The following is a 22,312-nucleotide window of genomic DNA, read 5'->3' as shown; positions in this document are numbered from 1 at the left end:
TGGTGATGATGATGTATTTCATATTTGTTCCTAAAGTGTGCTTATGAATGGATACTATCTAATCTAATATATTGTGCACTAATATAGATGATAATGTTTCTTATGATAGTTTGTTGGATATAATGTTAATTGATGAGAATTGTGCTATGATGGATAAATCGTTGGTCCAATAGTTGGGGAAATATATGCATCTGGAATTGAATGTCAGTCATGATAGTGATGCTACACAAGCCCGATGCTACGCAAGCCCTATACAACCTTTAGTCTTGACACAACATTTTATGTGAGATCTTCCTCTTCCTGGGGACACAACATTTTATGTGAGGATCCCCTTTCATAGTTGCCTATGTGGATCCTAGTTTGAGATTGAGAAAACAAATAAAATCACGGGACATGACATGCATAGTATAAGTCATGGCATCACTTTAGAAGGAGGCTTACAAATACATAAACTAGTCAATCAAAATAATCTAACAATGTTATTAGTCAAGTAAACTATTCTATGCGAATATCTAAACAACAACTTAGTTAGTTGCATTTGCTAGAGTTGAGTTTGATGGGTGCAAGTTATGTTAAAAGAATAAAGGAGAGAGATGAATATGATTTGAAGTGGGTATTCATCAATTTATATGAAAACTTGCATGTAAAACATGCAATAGAACCATAAATATCATATAGTAGTGGGAAAGCATATAAACACATTAAGCATGCAATAGAACTATAGAAATCATTTGGGAGTGAGAAAGTGTTTGAATGATAAATGGATGACAAGCATAACAAATGGATGACCAATATGGTTTGGATCATCCTTTGGTTGGGATCTCATGATACAAATACATATATACTTAAATATAATTATCGTTCTTGTCCAACGACTTTGGGAGTAAGGTATAGTATAAGAAATTTTACAGTATTTGTTGATGTTTCATTTTCATATGATTCTAATGACATTGTAAGGTAATTGTGAAATTTAAGGGTTAAACTTAAGATATTATTAGATATGAATATATTTTATACATATTATGGATTGAAGCCCACTCCCACATTCTTTTTAAGGAAAACACCATTGACAAATATCTCATTTTCATGGTTTACACTCAATACCTCAAGGTAACCATTGAAGAACTTGGAAGAAAGGTTGAACTCATGTAATCGAGAGACGATAATGCATGTGTGTCACTATATTATGGACCTAGGCCCACCCCATGTTCTCCATGGACAACATTTTCCAAGGCTAATTCCCACAAATTTTACTCAACAACTTAGGGTAACCATCAACTCACTTACTAATAAGGATCACGAAATTAAGAGATGAGAATTTGCGTGACCATATCAAGGACACAAGCTCATCTCCATATTCTCCTTAAGGGATACATAATTGAATAGGATTTCATTTCCATGGACCTTTCCTTGACACCTAACCATGGGATACTTGGAGGTATGTGCCAATCTTATGATACTAGGAGGTGAGAACTTGCATGATACAAGAGTCATCTAATCTTGTAGTAAACTTTCCTCTAGCTGTTAGCATTTGGAAATACAAATAAATTAAAGTTCTCATCAATTTGGAGGTTTGATTTATTTTTTAGACAATTTGGATTAATTTAGAATTGGGTACAACCCCAAAAGGTATTATTCCACCATAAATGGGTTTCAGATCAAGATAAATATAATAGCCCCACCCATCGTTCTCTCATAAAATGCACTATAAACATTTTTGCAAATATGTGAAATTAAAAAAAGGGGACTAAGTCAAAGGGGCACAGATTCTAGAGCTGGGGAGGAGGATTGCTTGCTTGGGATGATTGATATTTTCTTGTGCAAAGAAGATATCTGAATTGCTTGGACAACCATTAAAGGTTGATGGGTGCTTGATTTTAATAGGTTGGCTCTCAAATTAAATGAGCTACAAAAGAAAGGACACATACCCATACACTGAAGAACCTTAGCAAGAAAAATAGGACAAAACATTTATGGAGGAGGAAACCAAGCAAGGCAGCAAGGACGTGGATGAAGAATCCATGTAAAACAAGGAAAAGGAAAGCAAGCAACAGGGAGGATTCGAAGAAGAAAGGAAAGCGGGCAGCAGTGGAAGAAGACACGCGTTCGAGGATAAGAGAAACAAAGAACTCTAGTTCGATCATCAGGCAGTGCAAAACATAAGAGAAGAGAGGAGAGGGGGATTTTTCCTAAGGTTCCTTGGAGGTTGTGGGTTGAACTGCTAGTCTCTAAAGCCCTGTAACAACTTGGGGTCCCTGGAGTCTGTGGGTTGAGATAGGATCCTTGGAGCCCTGTAACAACTCAGGTCCTTGGAGGTTGTGGGTTGAGACAAAGTCTCTGGAGCCTTGTAATAGCTTGGGTCCCTGGAGGTTGTGGGTTGGGATGTAATCTCTAGAGCCTTGTAACAACTTGGGTCTCATGGAGGCTATGGGTTGTGATAACAAGCTATAGAGCCCTTGAAAACTTGGGAAGAGGCTAACCCTGAAGCAACATCAAAGGAAAACTTGATCGAAGGCCTCTGGTTTTTCTTTACTGTTACAGTGGATTATGGACTTCTTGGAAGGGAGTGAATCACTGTGTGCACACTTGGGGTGAGGTAGAGAACCTCTAGATTCCTTGTGCTGAAGAATATGGTAGCAGACAACTCGTGGGATTGAGGAAGAGGTCCTCTGGGATTCCCTGCTTTCAATTGGCAGTTGGTGATCGATTCCCTTAAGCAAGCACCCCCCTTAGACTCTGGAATTTGGCTCGGGGGTGACAACTGCAAGTAAGTGTGGTTGCAACTGTCTATGGTTGGGTGGAGAGTCCTTATCCGAGACTCAATTGCCCTGCAAATTTAAAAATAAGTAACTATTTGTGATTGCTTACACATTGATTAATTTATGATGCATTTATGGATGAAATGGTTATGGATTTCTGGAATGTAATAGTGTTATTGATATACTTAACATGTGGTTACTCCTCTGTGTGGAGATAACTTTTATGGTTTTGACAAATATGCATAGATATATGTGTGTGTTGCATGTATGAAAGTATTGTTGTTGTTAAATGCATTGTTTAAGCGTATGTTTTTAGATTGTAAACAGTTGTTGTGTGAAGCGCTTGCCAATGTCGTCATAACCTACAATATACAACAAAATATAACTTAATAAACTTGATAACAAAGATTATGCCACTCCTTTGCATAAGAATCCCGCTCTGTATGAAATACATAACAATGTTGATAATAACACTTAAATAAATAACATAGAAACATCATGCCATGCTATAGGATGTAGCAAGAGCCATAAGAACTTGGAATGAAACTTGGAACATTGGGGCACAAAGATCCTCTCTATTAACATGAAATAATTACATAAGGGACTACCCGCTTAGCAAGGTCCATGCATATACATGGATATTCCTTCACCAAGCTACAAGCCCTTGAACCTATGCAAAAGGCGTTATGCTAATGCTGGAAGGATTATTCTCCCTTTAAGTATGGGGATAATCAAAACCCCTGTAGGTAGGTTTTGCTAGCCATGCATTACCAACAACTTGGGTATCTTCTGCTAGCATCAGGGCGTAGCTAGCTAGGCCTTGGAAGATTATGCATAGCGCCATGGAGCTGCTTGTAGTCTTGACATGGATTTTGGCACTCTCATCTTGTGGCAGACGAGGTGGTGACCTTTCAGGAGCACACCAAGCCCATGGTAGGTAAGGGTTGCAGGAGCGCTTACACCAGCATGCTTGGAATTCCCTATCTGAGAACGGGGAATGCAAATGGGCCAGGAACTCCTTGGAGTTGGATTGGCTCAAGCTTGGGAGGGGTAGCACCATAGGGCACCTTAACAAACCTTTGACATTGGCATCTATTACTAGTGTTGATCCAGAGGTCTGTAGGACCTCTGAGATAGAGCCATGGTCGAAGTAACAAGCTTAGGAAAATCATAGCAGGGTCGAGACTTGCTCTTACGATGGTCATAAAGGTCCTCGTTTAATGCATTGCACAAGGCAAGGTCAAGATCCCTTGGTTGAACCATGATAGAGGTTGAAGGAAAGCTTGATGCGTAGGATGGACTGAACCCTGAACTTATAAGATAGAACTAGGCAACCCTATCCTTAACTAGGTAAAACTATAGTCATGGAGGTTTCGCATTGGCGTGACCGGATTCCACCTGACGTGATTGGACGAGGAAGGTTGACATGGCCTGAAAGGGTTACCCTGGAAGATTGTTATGGGAAGTAAAGGGACCAACTAGGATGATGTCAACCGGGATGAGCTGGTGGACATGCCAGCCTGGAAGTCTTGTTATTAGTCAGAGATAGACCCTCTTGACAAGTCAGCGCGTTCAAGTTCACCTCAAAACATTTATGAGGGTGCGAGTTGGAGAGAGTCGGGTTAGTGTGCCGAGATGACATAAGTAGGTTGACCTGAGCCCACCAATAATCCCATTGATCAGAAGGGTGGCCCACTAGCTAGGTGGCCCATAATTCTAGCTCGAAAGAATGAAAGGAAGGTGTACTAGGAAGCGTGGGGAACACAAAGGCGAGATGATGTTGCGTGATGCCACCCCGAAAGTCTCACTTCGGAGGTATTAAGAAGCACGACTGAAGAGAGCGTCGAGATAGACACAACTAGATTGTGTGTCCTAACTTTTTCACCATCGGTCGGCGAGCAGTCCTACCAACCACATAAGCCTGGTGGTTAGTGAAGGTGTGTCCTTAGGAATGGGCAAGGAGGGACTCAATAGGTTGACGTAAGCCAGTTGCACTCGTCAAACACACAAAACCAACGATATTCTCATTGGTGGGAGGAGGACCCATGGCCAGGTCAGCCTAATGCTATGACCCCAGAAGGGTAATGCAGTGCAGCGAAGGAGGTGCCGGTATGAAGGAGTCATGGTGACATGGGATACGTCACGGTGTCAGGCTATAGTGGAAGGGCGAACCAATGAGGAGGAGATGGTATGGCCCCACCATCCTCGTAAGCCTGAAACAAAGGCCCTGGTGGTAGCTAAAGAGCATGCTTAAGGAATCACCGAGAGAAGGTAAGCGGGGTGGCATGTCCAGTGGAACCCACTTGGAAGGCATAAAGACGTTGTATTTAAAAGCGCCAAATTGTTACAAGAGAGGGAACCGTTGCATTTGACATAATCCAAAGTATATATATATATATATATATATATATATATATATATATATATATATATATATATATATATATATATATATATATATATATATATACTCAATAATGTAGCCTTTAACAATGTGCTTCCACCCTCCACCCCTACTCATAAGTTTTGAATCTAAAACTTAAATAAAAACCCAATTTTAGAGATTAACTAATTTACATCTCAAAATTTTAGAAAAATTAAGAAACTCATGAATATAGCAACTTTTTAAAGATTTTATGGACTATATTTATTTAAAAAAAGGGAAACTTAAACATAAACAAGAACCAAAAAAAACATGTATTTGGATTTACCATAGGCTTTGCGTATAACACCGCTTGGATCATGTCCATCACGTCTTCCGCGAACACAGAGACAAGTCTGGCAGGCTCAAATAATCAAATAATTCTATTAGTGCCAGACCCATTCCTTCTCTTTAACAGGCGTTGATATCATCTGCAGCAGCGATCCAGTCTCCGAGGAATCGAATTATAGAGGATGGGTTTCCTGGTGACAACGCTCATCTTCATCCTCAGCGGAATCTTGGCCTCTCTGCTGGTCAGGCTATGTTACAACAAGGGTTCTTCTGCGAATCTGTGAGTTGCTTCCCCACTTCAATTTTGATATGATTTCAGATCTGACAATGCATACCGAAATATTTCCCACATTTCATGGAAATTCACCAATTCCCCTTTGTTTGCAGTTAGTTTTTTGTCATTGGTTTTTGCTGTTCTATTCATCGGCATGGTGGAACTCTTACTTAACATAAGCGTAGAGAATCCAGATCTGGAAAGCCCATTCTTATTCAAAAAAATTGGCTATTGACCTGTTTTTCTCCTGCTGACGTATGTATGGGAGGGTTTATGACGTCTGAATATGTTCCATTTGGGAGCCTATAACTACTGGTTACATGGTCTGTCGTGGCTCCTGGGTAATCTGTTAAAATGCCCGCCGTAATTGATAGGGGCAACACCAAGCCCCATGTATGGGTTTCTCGTCAATCCAATTCATATAAAAAATTACATGAAAACCAGGCTCTAACCAGTTTCTTTTTTCCATTCGAAAAAAGTGCACTCATTATTTCGTTTACCTCTTACTAAGCTGTGTATGGCTTATAGTGAGTGATTTTTTCGTTTTCTTTGAAATGCGTCATTCTGAAAAATTGTACTTATACCTTTGTTCTTGAATTTGTGGAGCCTCCCATCTTTAACCTTGAACTTAAGGGCAGTTACCTGGTTCTAACTTGCCTGGAGTTGTGTGGTACTGTCTATCACGCTATACCCATTTTTGGGCTCGTTTGTATGGCTGCTGCCTCACAAAGCATCTTATTGGGATACGAGTTTTGCCACTTGCCTTCCTCCTCTTCAACATGTTCTGTAGTGCATTTTAATCCTTGTATGGATTGGTCACTATGTACACTGATCTCTCTCTTTCAACTTTTAGAGTATCTTTGCTGGAAAGGCTACATCCATCTGTCAACAAGCATATAGAAGAAAAACATCTGTAATGGCAATGTGGTGCACTATATCATGATTCCTCAACCATCTATATTACTTCGTAAGAGAATATTGCATATAGAAATGGGTCTGCCATACAAACTTCCTTTGATTTGCCTTCCCCTCACTCATCCCTTTCCAAATTCTTAAATTTCACTTAGTCATATTCAGGGGTCGAGTAAACTCAATTCATGATAATAAATAAATTTTATCAAACTCAATATTTAAATCGATAATATTTTAAGTTGAAGATAATCTTCCTGCTTACATTTCCCTAAACAAGTACACTACCCTGAAGTATAAAATGTTTGTTTTTTCTGTGCGTTGTATTTACTTTTCTACTTCAATTACATTCTTTGAAAGCACATGATCTGCCATCTACATGGGTGGTCTGTGGCAGCTGCTAAAGTCTCTGGTTACATAACTGTCCAACTAACTATGTTGTGATTGATTTGTGGACTTTTCGGGATCTAATACTTCTGGAATCTGAACAGCTCTGTATTCCAATACTGAAATGTGCTGTCGGAGGCCTTCCTCTCATTGTGGTCAATGTTGATGTTTAATAATTTTTTAACAATTTCGATGGTTGTCCTGGGTACCTTGCCAAGATATCTAATATTTGTTTTTTATCTGGAATCTTCATAGGATCTATGTTCATCTGATCTCATTCTATTCAACCTTCTGCCATATTCCAAGGAGAATTACATATATGTGATCTAGTTATATTGAATCTGTAGATCATACTTTCGAAAGTACATTTGCCTTGCACTATGACTTTCTAACTTATATTTATATAAGATTTTAGGATTTGGAGACCCATACGAGAAGAAACCTATAGTACAAAATTCAAATGAGGATTGAAGGAGAATTTAAGACATCCTAGATTCCTGTAGAAATAACTCAGATACTATAAGATCAATTAGGCTTCTTCTATTTGCCATACTCCTTTATCTATTAGGGAAACTACACTATTCACTTTCACCCAAAGACTCTTGATTATGATTTTTGTTTTAACAGAAACAATTTTTTTTATCGAACTGCAAAATTGTACAAGCACCTCAGCAGTGCATGTATATGTTTTGAATAAACACATGAAGAAGCTGCAGAGACTTCTGCCAATGTACCAAACTACAAGGATTTCATAGTGTCTGGGACTTCTCCAGTCTATTTCTGGCCTGCTACTGTGACCATAGTTGCAGGAACTGCCCCCCCTCCCCGCTCCAGACCCCAGAACCTCCCTCCGAGCAGGAGCACTAATAGAAGCACCCCTTGAAGCGCACAGCCAAAAAATAGAACCATGCTTCAGCTTTGATTTGCATGCTTCTTGGAAATTTTGAACCGCCACACTCGCGTACACGCTCCCATGTGCCGAACTGCACTCCCGTACATGCTCCCGTCACACTTCCTAGACACTCCCTAATGGTAATGTATAAAAAAGAAAGATGCTTAAATTTTTAACATTACTGTTAATTGTTTTAGGATGTTTGAGAGTGGTTTCAAGTTTCAACCTCATCGGACTTCAAATGGAGAAAATAGAATTTGATATCCGATTCAAAATTCAGCAGATTTAACAGTTTTCAGGATTTCAGGATCAATGGGATTGCATCATCTCATTGGATTCTATCACATATGAGGGTATGTGATTGACATTTAATCAAGAGCAACAAGTCCTATATGTATACCCTAAGGTGTTGATTGTTGAACTCCTTTGTCTTGGCCTTAGAAAAATGTACCCTTCACTTAAACCAAAATCATTGATTAGGCATGTTAAGCTTTTTCTACGATATTTTAAGGCTTGGATTAGGCGGTTTGATCAAAATTGGGTGGTGTTGACTGATGTCCCTATAGAATCGAGGTAGAGACAAAGGCTAGACAAGAGTAAAAGGATGAATGATGATACTAATTATGAGGATCCTGATATAAGCAATGGTGGAACACTGTTTGTCAAGGAGTGGTGGAACATGCATGGCGGTGCTACCCAACAGCTACAACTTATGGAAACATGGGTGCTTTCACTATTGTTGAACACTTCTTCTGTAGAGAGGTGTTTAACAACTAGCTCAATTTATTGTTTTGGACTTTTGGTCTTCATATTTTGGTGTGTAGATGTCCTATTTTGTAAACATAACTATTTGGTCATGTTATTGTTGACAATTGCTAGATAAAAATTTGTATGCTTGTTTGTAATTGATAGAATCTAGATTCTAGATAGTTGATGACCCAATAATTAATCATTAATGTACTGTGGATGCTATTTCTGTCTTGGTTTATTTACAAATATGCATGTTTTCATATATTCTGCAACTATTTTGGCATTCTGGATTTTTTTGGAATATAAAAACCAATATGATAGACACTCCCAGGACACTTCACTTCCGAGGATTTTTGGAAAATGACGCTCCCGATGCTTTGCTTCTCAAAGACGCTCCTGCTTCGCTTCCACTTTGTGCAACCTTGACTGTGACCCTTAATTCTGGACACTGAAATGTGGGGGAACACTTCTCTTTAGGCCCAAAACATTACTAGTTGGAACCATAAGGAGGGAATTAAGGGTTCAATAATCCTCTGATTCATTTGTATCCAGCCCAGACCTTTCTGTGAGCCGTGGAACATCTTTATAATCTCTGAGATATTCAATGTTATACCCATTTGATGTCTCTCAAGGTCTTCAGTCATTACTTGGGCTTGGGGTCCTTCTGCCTACACTTGTGGATTCCCTCTTGAACCATTGTGAAACCCTCTTGAAGGACTTCAAACTGCCTCTGCAAGACTTTCAAGTGGCAGTTGTGAAGGTTGATTTTGTTTTGGGGACCATGAATTTCCTCCTAAATGCTAGTTTTTAGAGCTGATTAGACGTCTTCATGGCTAGCGAGAAAAAAATAGAAATCATGGAAGATGAAGAAGAATATGAAAGAATATTAAATAAAATTCATCTGAAGATTACCCTCCAAGATTGAAACCAGTCACCTACATCTGTTTCCCCTGGATTCCCTCTTTCCAACCTGTACCCTAGATTCATCTTCCTACATTGCAGAATTATACTGCAAAATTCTGGTTTCAACAACTGCTCCATCCTTATCTCAACATCTTTGCTGTTTGACATCTTCCTATTAATCTCTTTATACTAACCACCCATCCGTTTTCAAGCAGAAAATTATGCACTCATTTTACACAAATAGTAAGGTGCAATCAAAACTAGATACATTCTTATAGGTTATCCTATATTTCAAATGTTATTGAAGAGTTTGATAAATCTGTGCAAGAGAAGTTATGCTAGCAGAACCTTAAAGCAGGAAAAAACCATGGCACACATGCACAGTACACAAGCGATTTACCCTGGAAAACCTTAACTAGGAAAACTAGCAAACTCAGAACTGCACCACTTGTTAATCAAGGTTGTCATTAATGTCAATATGGCATTGTTTGTGATGGAAATATTCTTGTGATGCATGAATAACCCTTTGCCCTAACCTCATGCAAACCCTACGAGAAAACCCTAAGCATGAAGATGATGCATATTCCCTTGCTCTATTAAACCCTAGGAATGCTTGTTCTTAATGATTCCCTAAATGTATGTCTAGCAATGATGAAGCATGCCAAAACATATCCCAAGTCTATGAACATAAATTCTAGAAACCTAGACCTTATCTAAAAACCATATACGTGAATACCCAAACCCTAGCAATATATGCATATAATGGAAAGCTAGATTTTATGATGCCTTTATTATATATGAATAAATACATTACTAAATATAAACTTAACCCTTATCCCATGAGAATTAATGACCGACGTATATTGAAACCATACAAAGACATATTAAAAGCTTTTATAAAGTTGGACAGGATATATATGAAACCATACATGGCATGAACTTTGTTTAATGGAAGACAAACATGGTTCCCTATGACCATACCTGGTAGACATAATGTATAATGCAGCAACATGGTGTTAGACATCACTCACATGGCAGACAGGGATGGCAGATGGGATACAACACTCACATGGCAGACAAAACCTTTTTTGCATGGTGTTTTATATGGTCCATCTTTAACATGGCAAACAGATATAATGCATGTGCATCACATGGCAGACCAAAGATTGACATGTTCTCTTGAATATGTCGTAAACTATGTTGAACATATAAAAAATACATATCAGGTTGGACAGTGGAAAAAGGTTACTCTCGGTGTCCCCAGGCTGAAGAAAAATAGGTGTTGTGATTAACCTACGTGTCAATTATTCTAGCAAAGGCAGCACACAAAAAACTTCGATTCAAAATACATATATTTAAGATTTAATGAAAACATACAGGTCGGCTTCCCCATGGTCATGTCGGCCCTCCAGCCCAACCGACGTGTCTATTCATTAAAGGGTAAAAACTAGTATATATTGGAGTTTAAGTTCCTCATTCAAATTATCTAACTCGATGATCTATTCGTAGAAGAGGCACAGAAGACAGAAAGAATATAAGAGATCAAGTAAAGTAGCAATAAGAGGCCGTGAAGAACGAGATTACTGGTTGGGAAAATTCCGTGATTATCTCTTAAGCTCGGATCAGTGAAAAAGAAGCAGAGTTTGGTGTTAGGATTGCTGACAGAACCTCAGTCCAACATTAAGAAGCTTTTATACCCTCGGATCTGTGTTATATGGCCCAGACAGTCACACATTTATGAAGGAATGGTAATGCACCCGTGGATGCTCAGTTAACCACTGATAAAAGCTCGGACTGCAGTCCTATCTGTGGTACATCGAATCTGTGATCAAAAAAGGGGGCTCAGATTTATTAGCTCGGGTAGACTGCCTGAAAGCTGGGATTGTTGACATCTGTTGCTACTCAGAACAGTTCGGACAGTCCTGTAGTGACAGTCACTTGTAGAGCAAGCATTTGACTATGGAGCTAGGACATACAACAGGTTTATGAAGTTCAGATTCCTACTTGTAAAGGAGCTCGGACTTGGTGCAGGTTACAAACCTCGACCCAACAAACAATCCTGTGGAGAAAAATAAGAAGGCTCAGATTTGTTGGCTTGAACAGTGGAGACCTTTGGAGCCTATCTCTGGGTTTTTGAGCAGCAATTTTGAAGATCCTTGAAAATCTTGGAACATCTTGAAACAATCTTTACCCTTGCAAAAGGAGTGAATCAATTTTGGATGAAGGACAACCTTGGAGCATTCTGAAGTATTGTTTGGAATTTTGAAAGGATACTCTTGAGCAGACCTTGGAATATCATTGCAGAGCAGATTGTGAAGCCAATTCTGGAGCAGTATTAGAAGTCCCTTGATATAGCTTTTGGAGAACCATTGTGGAGGCATTTGTTGAAAACATTGTAAAACACTTGAAGAATTGCTTGGTGCAGACCCATTTGGAGTTGCTTATTGAAGACACTTTGAAGACTTCCTGAAGAGATTTTGAAGGCACCCTTGGAAACCATGATGTATTGCTGAAGTCATCATGGAATAACCTTGGAGATTTTGTTTGGGTGGCATGAAGAGCAGTGGTGATACCTTCTAAGAAGATAAGGTTGTCATTGATGGAGTAGCGTGGAAGACTACAATGAGCTGAAGATTGACAGGGCTCGGTGAAGAAGATTTTTGGAGCCGTGAGTTACTTCCAAACATATCTTGACAAAGTATTGTAGTGGGTTGGAGCCCAAGAGGTTGGAGCCTCGAAAAGACAAGGTTGGTGCCTTGGAGGATAGGGTTAGAGCCCTAGAGGATTGGTGTTCTCAAGAAACCAAGTCGGAGCCTGTACCAGAGAAGGGTTGGTGCCCTAAGGGTTGCCTCTAAACGCAAGGTTGGTGCCTTGAGAAGATAGGGTTGGTGCCCTAGAGGTCGGAGCCTCACTAAAGTCCAAGTTAGTGCTTGGCAACAGGTTGGAGTCTGGGAGATTGAAGATTGGTGTCTTCATCTAGGGTTAGAGCCCTACCTATATTGTACTTGATTTATTGGAAAGATTATATTAATAAGAGCATTTATTTCTATTGTTCATTTTGTGTTCTAAATATAAGTGCTCTAACTGGTAAAAGTAACAATTGAAATGAAATACTGATTCACCCCCCTAGTATTTCCAACACCACTCTTTATTGTTTATCATACAGTGTGTTGGTATTCTACAACATCTTCTAATCCTAATTCAATAACTGGGATTAGATTTCAACTTTAATCCCTTAACTGGGATAAGATTACAATGGGATGAAACCCTAGGTTAAAAATTCACAAAAGTCTATCAAAATTGACTAGTTATTTATTTATTTATTTTTTGGTTTTTGTTTTATTTATATTAATTTGGGGGCAAGCCACACACCCTAGAGAAGGGGGCTGCTGCCCTCCCAACCCTTGCTTGGGGTGCTAACACTTGCACAACCCCTTTGAATTGGAGGCTGCCGTCCCCTACCCTCGTCATGCTTGGATGCAAAATCTACTCACAAGGAATGCACCACATTTGAGAGTTATCTATTCGTTTTCTTTTTCCAAAGGAAAAAGGTCTACTCATTTATTTATGTTAGTAAATGAGTACACAATGCTATTGAGAAAATTTCTACGTATCCGTTGAGGCCTGCCTGTTTACAAAAAAGATCAATCTCTGGGCCTTCTAGAAGTCTATACTACAGATTGTACCAAGCAAAGCATGGAAAGATGTTTCATAGTTATTAAGTAAAATATACAAAATCCAAAAGCTGGAATAAACCAAACCATGTACTGTGGTCTCCAAAAAGTTGGGAATTACGTATGTGCAGCATTAAAATCATTCACATGCATATGCTGTTGTAAAATGTAACTAGGTTCGGTCTTCATAATGACATGATCTTTGTAAATGATGAAACAAAAGAAATAAAATGTTTTTGTATGCCCTGCTTCATGGGTTTCATGAGTAAGAGGTTTATTTGTTAGTGGCTCCCATTGAGAGCCTTAGGATTTACTATTGAGTCAAAGAGTCAATGTCATGTATGAAGAAGCTCTTCTTGAGCATGAGTCAATGTATATATGTCTATAAATATGTCTAAATAGCCCTCCAAAAGACAAGCACAATCCCTCTTGAAGTAGTCGGCCTCCAAAATAGCTAAAGAAGGCATGTCGGCTCACATATAAAGACACACCAGTTCAGCATGTCATGTTGGCTCAAATGTAGAGGCAAACCACTATATATATGCGGCTAGGGTCACCACAGAATTCAGATTCATTTGAAGTTTTTCGGAATGCTGTCACAGGAAGATTTCAAATGTCACAAGAAGAGAGGGCAGTCACAGGAAGGGTTTCATTACTTTCGTATGCCACAATAAGATATTTTGGAAGTCTGTCCATGGTGCAGGATGAGGTTATCTCTGTGGTTTGTGGATGGGTACCACATAGATAAGGTTTCGGCCTCCTCACAAGTCTTGGTGATCACTGTCTCACAGTCACAGTCTCGACATAATTGTGATGAGAAGGATCTCGGTGATCCCACAGTGATCACTGTCTTGGCGTACTAGACACAATCATCACAGTCTCAACATGTTTGTGATGAAAAAGGATCTCGGTGATCCCGCAGTGACACTCTCTGTCTCGGCGTACATTCTAAATTCAATTATCTCAGCATAGATGGAATCATGATCTTGGTGAAGGTGCAACAATGATGATCTCGGTGAAGGTGCAACAATGATGATCTCGGTGAAGGTGCAACAACGATGATCTCAGTAAAGATCTCAGCAATGGTGCAACAATAATGATCTCGGTGGTGCAGTAGAGATGACCTCAGTGTTGCAGCAGTGATGATGATTTCAACAATAACGAAGAAGAGGATTAGTGTCTCGGTCTTGGAGTGGCTTGTAGGTCAAAGGGTCTTGGTCTTGGTATTCGTCAATTGGAATCTCTATAAGAAGAATTTTGTGTAGGTTTTCCTGTCAAAGAGTGAGAGGTTTTGGCCCTGGCAGAAAGCCAACATCTTGTGTTCTTGTCTCTTTTGTTTTAGTAACTATTTGATGATCTAAGAAGACACACTCTAATATTAACAAGCAAAGATTGTGCTAATAAGAAAAATTAAAAGTACCTCACAAATAGTTATCATGGTGAGAAGAATCTTATTAATCTATTTGCCCTATATTCTTCAACATGGTATCAGAGCTAAGGTGTTGAAGTCAAAGGAAGGGCAGAAAAGAGACATTCAAGGATCAAGTTACAAAAAGGGCATCAAAGCAAGTTAAACGATATCAAGATCTACATTGAAGAATCAAACCCTAGATCAAATAAGCAGTCTACAACAACAAGAGGTTTTGATTTCGTAGTCATCATCAAAAGGCCACCAAGACCCTCATCAAGTTGTCTACAAAGCAAGATAGCTTGAAGGACCTCGAAATCGAAGATCACATCATCTTGGAGAAAATCAAAACCCTAGAAGCAGTCTTGATATACACTACAAAAGAAGGCAAAGCATATTGAAGGCAAGAAGGCATGGTCATCTTCAAGAAATGATCATCTCCTTGCCCTAGAAGAAGATCATTCGAGGAAGCAGCAAATCATCCTCATAAAAGGAGCAACCTCTTCTATTGAAGAAAGGCTTTCCATCTGAAAGAAGATCATCCAAGAGGAAGCTCTAATACATCTTCTTCAACCATCATCAAAGTGATCAAGTAGAAGAGTTCATCTTCACTTGTCAAGTAAGTATATTTCATTCTATAATCAAGTTTGGTTAAATGACTTTGTGTTTGCAAGGAGATTGATAAATTGGTTGCGTCATCAAAATTCCTTGCATAATAAAGGAGGATAGGTATAATCCCTGAAAGAGAAGTCATTGAAAAGTCTCTGAAGGTCAAGCATTGTTTGAATGCATGTGAAAGGATCAAGGGACTCATGGGTCTCTTATGAAATCAGTCACATGTCCTCTCATCCCTATGTAGCAGGAGAGGAGACATAAAAGAGATATATGAAATGCTAGAAGATATATTCTCTGAAAAATGTAGAAAATAAGGTCATATCACTTAGACCCGATCTACACAAAATTGAAGGTACCAAAGAATGAAGGGATATCTTCGTAAGATCTCAATTGGAGATATGGGAGAAATGATAAGAAGATAATCATCATTGTTCTTAAATACACTAACTGATAAGCAAGGTAACTAAGTCCATAGACAAGGAAGTTACCTCATTCGACAACTTGTGGTCTCTATGCTAGATAGAAAAAGACAAGTTGAAGGCAAAAGTGTTGAAGGTTAAAGGACTTAAACATTTGCAGAAAGGAAAGGGAAGTTTGGTCCTCAAGCAAGACAAAACAATGCTATGAAAAAATTATGAAAAGAAAGCTCATATCACCGGAAAGATGGAGGAAGCCGAAGAAAAGGGCCAAGGAAAGAGGGAGTAACAGATCTCTATTATGATTGAGATGGTATCCCTCACAAAAGGGCCCTATCATAAGCTCCTAAATCTTTTGTTATAGATATGACTGTGATAATAAGATGCATTGTGGCATCATGGAAGCATTGGAAACAAGAGCTCGTGACGTCACCATGGGAATCATGAAGGACAAAATCATGACAATCAAACATGAAGGATATAGCTCTTGGGAACCTCATTGGACATTGAAGGAAAGGATGAAGTCATGTAGGACAAAGCTCATCATATGTCAAGTCAAAAAGGAAACATCTTCAAGATGGGGATATGTAAGATCCTCAAGATTCACTGATGGAATCCTCATCAGAGGGATTACTAATCTAGAGAGGAAGCAATTGTTTTATCAGGAACTCCAACTTATGGAATTCATGGGATGATGGTATGATGAAGCAGATCAAGGGATTGAAGATCTTTTCAATCAAGGAAGCTGTTAAAAGAACCCTAGATGGCCTAAAGGTAAAATGAGGTATGTATACTTGTATTTAATATTATAAAGTCATGTCGTATGGTTGCAGGTAACATGGATCACTACTTCTATCTTAAGAAGCATGATCAATAGAAAAAGGATCTCCTCCTCTGAAAGGATGCAGGAGGGCATAAGTCACACTAGATGAAATCAACATAATATGTCCTCATATGAAGTATGAGGTGGTTGAATACAATTAAGAAACTCTGATTGAGAGCTCCTAGGAATGGAATGTGAGGAAGGAAGAGATCGTGAGATATGCAACCATGATAAAGGCAATCAACATCCAAAGACCAAGAAGAGTTGACTAGGAAATCTCCTGGAATGATATGAAGACTTTGATGGAAGTCTGAAAAAGATGAAGACCCTTGACAATGGATATCTTTAGGAGATGTGTCAGCCTGTATGCAAGATGCTGATACCTACATGAAAATGTCGTGATGAAGAGCCATCTCGTAAGGTACGATTTGATTTAATGTTATGTTTTGATTTCTTGAATAATATCTGGATGAGTTCATGCAAGGCTACTGGAACAAGAGTTGTGACTACAAGTACAACTAGCATTCATATGGTGGATGGAAATCCTTGAAAGAAACATGATGAAGAAGTAGCCATATGACGAAGGTTCTAGATATATATCAAGAAGACCACTTTCCATGAAGAAAGGAATGACATGACGAACCAAGAAGGAAAGTGATGGATAGCTAATGCCCTACAAGGAAGAAGCTCGAATGAATTTCATGACATCAAGGAAATAAATTGATCAAGTAGTTGAAGGACCCATGAAGAAGAAGCTGCTGATGAAAAAGGAGAGTCCCTAGTTAACAGGCAGCTCTGACAAGTCCCTAATTGAGAGGGAGCTTGGGCAGATTCCTGGTCAGAGGGAACTTGGGTACATTCCTTTACAGGAATGAGCATATCTTCCCTAGTTGAGAGGGAGAGGTAGACACAACATTCTTGCCTTCACTTAGGAAGAAAGAATGGAGGATTGGGTAATCATCTGGCATCTGATGCTCTTTGAGGATGTGTAGGGCATCCAAGATAAGAGTAGGCAAGAGGACCAATATTCTTTGAGGGTTGGGAACCCAAGATAAGAATAGTCCTAGAAGGTCATACTCAGTGAACACCCGGGTGGGTATGTACCTTGAGAGACAATGATGAAGGTGTCTATAGTCATTGGTCTCGATAAGATTGTGCTCTAATCGAATGAGAGATAGAGCTGTCAGTCAAGGCCTTGCTGTGGAAACAATGTTGGTTACAATGATGCTATACAGATGGGTTATCAATCCACTTCTTCTTATGAGACATTCTTCAGATTGAGAATGACCAAGTACCATTATCAATACCTCCCTAGTTAAGAGGGAGTGTTGTAAAATGTAACTAGGTTCGGTCTTCATAATGACATGATCTTTGTAAATGATAAAATAAAAGAAATAAAATTATTTTTATATGCCTTGCTTCATGGGTTTCATGAGAAAGAGTTTTATTTGTTAGTGGCTCTCATTGAGAGCCTTAGGATTTATTATTGAGTCAAAGAGTCAATGTCATGTATGAAGAAGCTCTTCTTGAGCATGAGTCAATGTATATAAGTCTATAATATGTCTAAATAGCCCTCCAAAAGACAAGCACAATCCCTCTTGAAGAATTCGACCTCCAAATAGCTAAAGAAGGCATGTCGATTCACATATAAAGACACACCTGTTCAGCATGTCATGTCGGCTCAAATGTAGAGGCAAACCACTATATATATGTGGCTAGGGTCACCACAGAACTCAGATTCATATGAAGTTTTCGGAAGGCTATCATAGGAAGATTTTGGATGTCACAGGAAGAGAGGGCAGTCACAGGAAGGGTTTTGTATGCCACAGTAAGATATTTCGGAAGTTTGTCCATGGTGCAGTATGAGGTTATCTCTGTGGTTCGTCAATGGGTACCACAGAGATAAGGTTTCAGCCTCCTCACAAGTCTTGGTGATCACTGTCTCACAGTCACAGTATCAGCATAATTGTGATGACAAGGATCTCGGTGATCCCACAATGATCATTGTCTTGGCATACTAAGCACAATCATCATAGTCTCGACATGTTTGTGATGAAAAAGGATCTCGATGATCCTGTACTGACACTCTTTGTCTCGGCATACATTCTAAATGTAGTCATGATCTCAGCGTAGATGGAATCATGATCTTAGTGAAATTGCAACAATGATGATCTCGGTGAAGGTGCAACAAGGATGATCTCAGTAAAGATCTCAACAATGTTGCAGCAGTGATGATCTCGGTGGTGTAGTAGAGATGACCTCAGTGTTGCAGCAGTGATGACTTCAGTTGTAGTGATGATGGTCTTAGCAATAACGAAGAAGAGGATTGGTGTCTCGGTCTTGGAGTGGCTTATAGGTCAAAGGGTCTTGGTCTTGGTATTCGTCAATTGAAATCTCTATAAGAAGAATTATGTGCGGGTTTTCCTCTCAAAGAGTGAGAGGTTTTGGCCTTGGTAGAAAGCCAACATCTTGTGTTCTTGCCTCTTTTGTTTTGGTAACTATTTGATGATCTAAGAAGACACACTCTAATATTAACAAGCAAAGATTGTGCTAACAAGAAAAATTAAAAGTACCTTACAAATAGTTATCATGGCGAGAAGAATCTTATTAATCTAATTGCCCTAGATTCTTCAACATATGCGAGGAACACTAGGAGTTTGCATCCAAGAAACCCCTAAGGGGAAATTCTAATCAATCAATCCATTCATATGTATATTTTTATTGTACAATTAGTCCTTTTATACAATAATAGGTGACCATAACAACTATGTCATAGTTAGATTTTTACTTCAACCATCTCCATAACTATCTTCAATAACTCTGTGAATCATTCAACTTGATTAAAAGAAATCCCTTTCTAACTTGTCTCCTTGTTCTATTTAGGCTTGGTCTACCACATTACATTTATGCAAACCATAAACCTTAGACATTTGTATTCACAAGTATGAGTTATTTTTTCCAATGTTTTAAAACTCCGTTTTAAAACTCCGACTCGGTATCGACTCGACCGATCGTTGTAAAAAATACATTAAATATTTATTTTTTATAAAAACACATAATTTTAAAGATTTTCATTCATGTTTCCAAACACACAACATTAGAATATAGATAGAAGACAACATATGATCAAAGTAGGCTCATGAATATCCATTATATTAAAATGGCACCCAGTGCACTGTCCAATACATACACGATGATGATATAGAGATCAAAACAAAAACACATAACCAAAGAGGCTAGAAATGGCCTCTACAACAAAAGTTTGTGACCAGTACTACTGGCTACTGCTAGAGTTGCCAACATCATCTGGCTCAGTGTTACTTGGGAGCGGGAGCAGGAGCGGGAGCGACATTTTCGGAAGCTCTCGGTTAGGGAGTGAATCCTGGAGGAGTTCGACAACCAATGTCACTAACATCAAGGTACATAGAGGGATTGGTGCTCTTGATTAAATATGAGTTCCATACCCTAATACATGACAAAATTCAATGGAAACATTGCAATCCCCCAATCCTGAAATCCTGAAAAACCGATAAATCTACTGGATTTTGAACGAAATCTAAAATTGTACTTTCTCCATATGAAATCCAAAGAGGCTGGAACCACTCTCAAACATCTTGAGTCATTTCATGGTAATGTTAAAAATTTAAGTAAAAGGATGAAAATGAAGATTAAGGAGAATGTCACTTTTACTTTAATAATTTAACATTACCATGAATAACATAGCCTTATTAGGGCAATATGATCAAATACTAGGGTTTGGGAGAGGGGAATGGACCCCAAAGACCAGCAAACTAATTCATAAACTCCTTTGGAGTCCCCCACACTTACAAAAATAAAAAAAGGCGTGTTTTTATGGTTCACTGGCCACTGTCAGCTACCCGGCCGAATAGTTATGGATCTGGCCGAGTTATGACTGACTCGACCGAGTCATGCTATGACTCAGCCGAGTCATGCTATGACTCAGCCGAGTCATGCTATGACTCCGCTGGGTCAGTCATAACTCGGCCGATCGAATCGAATTTTCTGCTGGGTTGAATTTTTTTTTTGGTTTTGTTTTCCAGCTGGGACCAACTCGGCCGAGTCGGTTCTGAGCCGGCCGGATCTTAAAACAATGATTTTTTCGTAGTCCCCTTAATGAATAGTAATACTCGTGATTCAATCATCTTCTTGCTTTAATGTTTCATCTTGTACCTGGAAAGTATGAACATCATGTTTGTTGAAGTCCATATAAAAAAGTCACCAACTGTTGTATTTGCTAGTTCTCTTGGAAACTTTTTCTTGTATGTGGTTCATCAACCATTCTTGAATAATAGACCTTTTCATTCCCCCTACATCACCATCAATCATCATCCTGGTTTTTCTTTGGCTCCTCACCCATAGCAACATATTGGATTTTTGTGGATTACCTTACAACCACTACAGCTTTGAAGTGGTTTTGGCTTACCACAAACCATTCATTACATCAAGTGGTTTTTGACTGGCCACTGACCTTGATTTGTCATGGCAAGTGGTTTTTGGTTTACCGTGAATTATCAACAGACAATCATGGCTTACAATCATTACATCATCATTTGACTCAAGTACATGCAAAAAGCTTTTCCCGATACATGGTCATATTAGGTTAATTTATCCATTTTAAACATAGGGCTTGTTACCACCTGAACTAGCAAGGTTGCCAAGGTCCTTGCAGCCTGCTAGGATGGCACACACAGGACAAGTACCCACTGTCACCTTGGCATGAGTCTCCACTCTTTAAGCCGAACTCCTTCTATAATGGCTATGGGAGGATTCCCTATGTGAGACAACTTTATCCAAAGAAATATTGACTAGTGCCTTGTATGGAGTCTTGAGTGAAGAGAGGAATTAATTATTGTTGCTTTATTCATTTGGAAATCTAAATTCTGCAGAAAATAAATAGAGACCAGCAATGCGATTCACTCAAATTTGAAATGATCAACATATAAATAGCCAAAATGAGTGAAAAACTAATATATTTACCAATGCTATAAATTATTCTTGATGTAAACTTTGGGTAAGAGGAGTTTTTGTGTAATTTTTCTTGCTGTCCTGTGACTTCAGATCTGAAAATCTACAGAAAAATGCAGAAAACAGCAAGAAATCATCCTTTATAGGGCCACCCAATACTTCCAAGACACTCTAGATTGACAATCTAGGGGTGGGGAATCTAGGACGACAACATTAAATGATTTTAGGCCTTGCCTTAGCTTCAAACCTCTGGTTCCAATTGCTCCAATCTATAACAAAGGAGATAGAGAAAACTAGCACCTTGTCTACTCCCTCCATGTGGCTATGTAGCCCCTCAATGGATCATCCCCCCAACCTTTGTGTAATCCTTACTAATTTTGTTATTATCTTATTAAAGTTCTTTTACAACATTAACCAGGAAAAGATAACATAGAAAAAACCAACCCACAACTGTAACGAACAAAGTTCGTCTACTCAGAGGAATGCTTTGATACCAATGTAATGAACAAAGTTTGTATACACAATAGACTACTTCAGAAGATCTGAAATATATAAACATCCATGATAGGACAATAATATATTATAGAAGAATATTTGAATACAAGTGAGATGAATGTTATGAATAGAATATAAATATAATAATAATACGGAATAGTTAATTAAATAGTAATTAGTTAATCAAGAGGCATGTCCCCAAGGACATGACCATTCATGAAAGGGTATCTACCTAGGTATATAAAGTAGACCCTCATTTGTAATTCAATCATCTCACTTGTATTCAAATATTTTTCTATAATATATTA

General features: G+C 38.7%; 1 protein-coding gene across 1 annotated transcript in view; it reads left to right on the top strand.

Annotated features, from left to right (window-relative positions):
* Positions 1–5,459: 5,459 nt before the first annotated feature.
* Positions 5,460–22,312, top strand: part of LOC149224004 (ATPase, V0 complex, subunit E) — a 64,358-nt gene continuing 47,505 nt past the window's right edge. The window contains exon 1 of the mRNA XM_089385987.1: positions 5,460–5,752. Coding sequence (XP_089242113.1) covers positions 5,655–5,752 — 98 coding nt within the window. The 5' untranslated portion in view covers positions 5,460–5,654. The remainder of the gene's footprint in view (positions 5,753–22,312) is intronic.

Source organism: Pinus tabuliformis, chromosome Q (assembly GCF_031772625.1).
Source record: "Pinus tabuliformis cultivar Carrire ecotype Pingquan chromosome Q, CPIR1, whole genome shotgun sequence".
Classification (NCBI taxonomy): domain Eukaryota; kingdom Viridiplantae; phylum Streptophyta; class Pinopsida; order Pinales; family Pinaceae; genus Pinus; species Pinus tabuliformis.
The sequence above is the reverse complement of the archived record's forward strand: the minus strand, read 5'-3'. Positions and strand labels throughout refer to the sequence as shown.